The following is a 6,539-nucleotide window of genomic DNA, read 5'->3' as shown; positions in this document are numbered from 1 at the left end:
AAATTATAATTGCATTGATAAAAATAAATATAAAAATAAAAATAACATAAAAGTAAACGGAATATCGTTTAAGAAATGTTGTATTTGAAGAGAAAAAATAATAAAACAACAAAATGTACAAAAAATACTGTATACTGTCCTAAGTTCTTTGACCAAAATGAAGAGAATGACAGACATGCAAATGTAAAGTGAATGCACAAATCTAAATCTTAGATACTTAACACCCACCCGCGTTGCATGTCCACTTGGTGTATACCAGAAAATCCAGAAAATTGTGTGCGTAGGTGAGAGTTGGTGTCAATGTATGAATTTGCAATTAGATATATTTGGTAAACAAGCGGGATGACCATAAGTATTTCAAGCCAATAAATCAAGAAGGCATCTCTCGGCAATTATTTGTAAACAAGTTTAAGAAGCTCGAAATTTATAATTTAGTTGACTCAATTGCTTGTCGCGTATTTTTCGTAATTTTTTGATTGTTTTCCAAATATGCTGAGTTTTTTATCTACTTATAGCATATGACAAATATATTAATCTCTAATTTTTTACCATTTCGAAACGTCAGCTAAGAATCCAAAATTTAAAATTATCAACATCAGGGATTTATGTATGTACGATTGAGTATCAGCGGATTCATTCTTTATAATGGTTTTAAGGCGATACCATAGTTAAAATCGAATAGGGCTGTTCCCATAAATATACATTTCATTTACTTTTAAAACGTGTTATTTTGGGCTTGTTTTTAATATTATTAATTTGTCTTTTTACTTCTGTACTTTCAAACTCAATGAAAGGAAGAACCATCATATACATACTATTAACAGCAATTACTTTCCTACCTTACCAGTCGCAGATTTGCTAAGATCACCAGATTAGAGAATGTTCAGATACTTGGAAAAATTGTTAAAATGATGCATGGCTGTTCCTTTTAATTAGCTCGCAGTGTTTTGCCCGACATATACTTCAGTAAATAATAACTGCTTTCATAAATTTAAAAAGCGTGCCAAAAAATGATAATAGAGAAGAAAGCAGCCCTCCGGCTTGAATATCGTATAGCATAACTCAGTAACTCGACAGTGTGCACGACACTAATTGGAAGCTTCGGCGGCTCCTACCGAGCATTGGGAGTAGACACGACTTGATCCGATGTTTGTTAGCTAAAAACTTGGCTTAAACTGTTTGTTGCGAACAGTCGTAAGTTTAGTTGATCTTGAATTTGCGGTTCGTACGGTCGGTTGCGCAGAAGACCCACATATATGTACATAAGTACTATGTGCACAGGTAATACTCGCCCACTGAAAGACCGTTATATTTCTGAAAGGAAAGGCGCATGAATGTTTAGAAATCGTGTTGTGTTGTTTTCAAATTTAGTTGGAAGTGACTGAATTCGGAAGTGAAGGACACTCCGTTGTGACAACAACCACAGCAGTGCAAATACAACGACATTAAGTGCGAATTTTTTGTGAATATAAAAAGTGATTAAAGTAGTGTACTATATAACTGTACACCAGTTGATGAGTTTTCATAATTTAGTCACATACACAGTGATAAGCATGCCTGGGCCAAGGCGACTAATGTACATGGTATATCCACTGGCATTATGCACCCTTGTAAGCGCCACCAGCGCAGGGGATATAAATCCACGCAAAACCAAAGAAGCTGCACCGAACGATCGTTTGGATTGGTCGGCTGAAAACTACCGTGATGTTGAGCTTGTGGAAAAAGCGCTGAGTCCTTATTGGAAGGACAAGACTGCAGTGATGACACCTAGCGAGCGACAGCTATTCCTCGCTGGTCTTTTTAAAGTCGAGAGCGCACAATGCAGAGACGACTTGAACAGTACGCTTTGGGGTATTTTGAGTGGCCAACCATGGGCCATTGCAAGTAAGTGTCTATTGAAAACCATAGCGAACTACTGAATAGGATTATGAGTATCTGTAAAAAGTGGAAAAGTGGAAAGTTTTTGCACGCGTGCGTGTAAATTCTTGTGTATCAAAAATCCCGTTTAATAATTTTGAATAAAAAACCCATACTTAATTCTCTATGTCTATCCCTTACACCGCTCATCCAATGAAACGCGCTCAAAATATTAACGAAGAAATTTTGGCGCTATTAGACAATGCGAACACATGCACATACTCGTACATCCGTCTATGCCAGCGGATTTAAAAAATGTTCAAAGAATTTTTGTCAACGATTGGCACTTGCATACACTGGTCTACACAGAACTTTCTTTAAACGTGCGCCTTACTCCGTATTAGAAGGGTCGCACATATTCTCGAGGCAATTTAACTTCCTAAGGAATAACCTAAAATTCTCCTTTCTCTCCTTTGTTTCACTGCCTTTTATAAATTTATCAGTAGTGAATTATCGTTTCGTTATAAAATGTTCCATTTTTTATACATAATAAAGTATCTTAATTAAAATAAGCTGGCAGATCACTCCATTTGTCATCCCACTTGGGGAAGAGAACCTCATATAAACGATGAGATGTGAACATTGAATTTTTATTAGTACAGTCCAACTTACCTATAGTGAATTAGCTCGGGACTTAAAAATTAGATCACTATATAAAAACTTCATAATATATAGAGTATGTATTTTTGTAATTTTATTATTCAATGATCAATAAGTTTGGATTAAATACCAGTCTTCCATTTTTCATTTTCAACAAAACGTTCCAAATCATTTAGAGCGGAGGAAACATTAATCGGTTCGCTACGTTCTGATTAAGTAAATGGAAGAAGAAACTTGTCATAATGTAGGTAGTACTCTAGGTAATACCCTAGGTCTCCAATAATGCCTGCTTTTATTAATAAATTTTTTTCGTGATTTAGAATTCATTTCGTAAAAACTCATTATTTGTCCAGGTTTTTTTCCGTTTCGGATTCTTTGAATTTTGTTGATCTTGTAATATTGCTTACCTCCAGGACAGTTCTTCTCTCACTGCTTTGTTTCCTTGTTCTTCGTTTTCCTTACGTTTGTGGTGTTCTAGTGCTTCAGCAATTTTTTGCCCAGGAGATAGTTCGTCTTGCCTTCGTTCACTACCAGACCCATTTGGTTTGCTTCCTTATCCATTCTGGAGAAAGCAGAACTAAAGGCGCAGATGTTGAGACCAATGTTATCAATACCATCGGCATACGCCAGCAGCTGTGCACTCTTATAGAAGATGGTACCTTCTCTATTTATTTCTGCGGCTCGAATTATTATCTCCAAGATTAGATTGAAGAAGTCGCACGAAAGGGAGTTGCCTTGTTTGAAACCTCGTTTGGTATTGAACAGCTCGGAGAAGTTCTTAGCGGCTATGTAATTATTAGTTATGCGGAATATTCAAATAACTTTTTTAAATAAACTATTACTATTAACGTAACTACAACATTTTTTTGGGGTTTTTTCATGATAACAATACCCTTGGCGATTTGCGGGTTTCCATGCGGAAGATAGTTTTATTGCACCTTCGAGCTTAGTGCTACGATAGCTGCTAAGCTATCGCAGGTACAAATAATCCCTCAATTTCACCAATAGTCTGCTGTGAGCTCCTCAAATTGTCACTTTTGTACGTTTGAGTCTGATCGCAGCATGCAAGTCTCCAGTAAAATATTACATATATTTAAACATCATTTTCGAATATTGGCACTTGGCGAAAATTACAGATTAGAAGTGCCAATGTACACATATGTATATACATAAACGAGTGTAGTGTTTACTTACCAAAAACACATAAAGTGAAAACTCTTTGCCCACAGCTAAGAGGGAAATAGCTGGGCAAACAAATGAGTGAATAAACAACTGAACTTTATTTAAAGGAAATCAGTATATCCGTTTTACAGCTAATATTTACAAATATAATATGTGAATACTTTCGTTTTGTAATAGTTATTTAAATGGGTAGTTAATTGATTACCAATCATTCCTGAAACTGGAATTGGAAACTTTTCTTGATGAAAGCATAGTTGAAATGCTGAAACTCTCGTTCGAACTTTTATATTATCGGACGTTCGAAGAGCATTCAATTGTTCTTACAAATAATAGTCACTTTCATTATTTGTATTTGAGTATGAGGGGTTAATCATTAGTAGTTATTGCTGATGCGAACCACAGATAACTGTTTTTTGTACATGGCAATGCGCCTGAGATACACCAGCTTCTTACCGTGAAAATATAAATATTATAATACAGTTTAATTGTGGACTAAAACCGCACATCTGAAAGGCTGCCTTAAGTCTTTGAAGTTAAGAAAAAATACTCATTTACGAGCTACCGTACGATTGCTTCAAGTTCGCTAGTTGTCGCACTAGTTCAATTCCTGTTGAAACTTTGTAGTTGTAATCCAGTAATTTTCCGACTAGTTTGAAATTTCTTTGCTGGGTATAAGCTATAAATAAAGGCGCACACCTCAGTTTGGATGTGCATCTAAAATTGTGAGATAAAATCAATTAAAGGCTTCACTCTTACTTAGGCATGTGCAAATACTGAGACTTCCTGTCATTGCTTACTTTATTAAGTAAGAATTATAACATAAACGGGTCGCAAGTTCATACAACATCAATGTGTGAACATATGAAGGTGCTAAATTTTATGTAATCCGTTGTTCTATTTACATATAACAGTGGAGGGTGTTGTATCGAAAAAACAACTGGCATAAATGCAATAGTTAGGTATATTAAAATAGAGATATAATAGTCACTTTCATTAGGTATCCACTACCTTTCTTGTGGAAAACTTGACAACTTGACGAATGATTTCACGAACAAATGTTATGAAAAAGGGCCGCACGCTAAAATAACGAGCAAAAAAATGGGCATTAAAGATTCAAGCAATCGCGATATAGATCCACACTCTATTGCACATACGACTAGAAATTGGTCTAATCTCTAAGCACACTATTTTGGTATTGTCTTAAGAAATGTTTAAATTTATTATATGAAGATTTTTGAAAGTGTTAACTGGTGTAGCGATTCTCGTCTAATGGCTTCAATTGACTCAAAACGGTTTCCCCGGAGCGGTCGTTTGGGTTTGTTGAATAGACAGAAGTTACACGGAGCTAAATCAGGCAAATGCCTTGGGGGCGGAACGATATTGGTTGAAAATTTGACGAAAAACTCACGAAGAATCAAACCAGTATGCGACGGTGCATTATCGTGGTGCAAAAATCAAGAGTTGTGGGCCCATAATTGCGCCCTATTTTTTACGAATAGCTTCGCGGAAATATCGTATAAGACGACAATGGTATTCTTTGTGCAAAAATCAGCTTGACTGGTCGGAGTGCACCACAACTCGGTTTTTGATCTGCTGTGACGTGTTTTTTCAGGCTCACCTTTGCCACAATATTCAGCCGACTGATCCTCTGTTTCTGGGTCGTAAGCATATATCCAAGACTCGTAAAACATTGTTTAACAAGTGATAGTGATTCTGGAATCATTTTGGAATCAAACGTGCTTTCACTTTTCCAAGGTCAAAATGATTTTTACTGATCCTTTCGATATTTCAACGATGCCAGTAGGATCTTTGACTGTTAACCGCCGATTCTCGAGCACCAATTTCTTTATTTTATTGATGTGTTGATGGTCACTTCATGGTCGTGGTTCGTCGTCATCGTGTCAGCGACGGTCTTTGAATAATTTGAATCAATCAAAAACACTTGCTCGCGACAAACAATTATCACCGAAGGCCTTTTCCAATCGACGAATGCATTTTATGTACTTCAGGAAGACAAGCGTATACCAAGCAGTAATGACCATTTTGATGTGACATTTGGCACATTATGGGTTTTCGCTCGGAATTTAATTTAAGAGGTGTTACTATAGTAAGTATACAGTAGTATTTTTGAAAACCTTTTTCAACGAAAATAAACCCAGCAATGTCACTTAGCCACTCGTCTTCGGTACATGTTTCCATGAGATAAATACACACGTTAAGGGGCATCAACCTATTAATACACAACAGAGCGTAACCAATGCCCCTATTGCGGTTTTTAACCCGACTTGGTCGAGCTGAAGTTAAGGCAATTCAACTTCAGATCAACCAAACTCTTTTTCGGTATTGCGAACTTCAACTAAGTTCAGTTGAAGTATGATTGACGTTGCCAACCTAAGAAAGGGAAATTTGACAGATAGTGAAACAGCTAAATTTTTTAAACGACATATTGAAACAATTGAATTCAGTTGTCGCTCGCGAAAAAGTGAATAAACATTAAAATAAATAAAAAAATGGATATAAGTGTTGATATATATTACAATGACGAAAATATTGGGGGCAAAATTGATGTGCTACGTATGTGATCGTTCAAATCCATTGGAGCTTCCAAATGTAAAGTAAGCCATAGTTTTTTCACAATTGAGTGGCTTTTTAATAATATTTGTTGCAGATTCATAAGTTATTTTCGATTAAATAAAGAAGCATTTTGTTTATTACTGAATGAGATGAAGGAACATTTCCACAAACGTGTGCGAGGAACGGCCATACCTCCTATATTAAAATTATGCGCAACTCTGCGTTTCCTTGCTGACGGTGGTTATCAAAAATGCAGTGGAAATGAT

General features: G+C 36.0%; 1 protein-coding gene across 1 annotated transcript in view; it reads left to right on the top strand.

Moving 5' to 3' along the window:
• The first annotated feature begins 1,224 nt into the window (after positions 1–1,224).
• Positions 1,225–6,539, top strand: part of LOC108971410 (nose resistant to fluoxetine protein 6-like) — a 17,476-nt gene continuing 12,161 nt past the window's right edge. Inside the window, exon 1 of the mRNA XM_018937456.1 lies at positions 1,225–1,884. Within this exon, the coding sequence (XP_018793001.1) occupies positions 1,515–1,884 (370 nt within the window). The 5' untranslated portion in view covers positions 1,225–1,514. The remainder of the gene's footprint in view (positions 1,885–6,539) is intronic.

Source organism: Bactrocera latifrons, unplaced genomic scaffold (genome assembly GCF_001853355.1).
Source record: "Bactrocera latifrons isolate USDA-ARS-PBARC rearing strain unplaced genomic scaffold, ASM185335v1 scaffold_34, whole genome shotgun sequence".
NCBI lineage: Eukaryota > Metazoa > Arthropoda > Insecta > Diptera > Tephritidae > Bactrocera > Bactrocera latifrons.
This window is presented reverse-complemented; position numbering and strand designations above follow the sequence as displayed.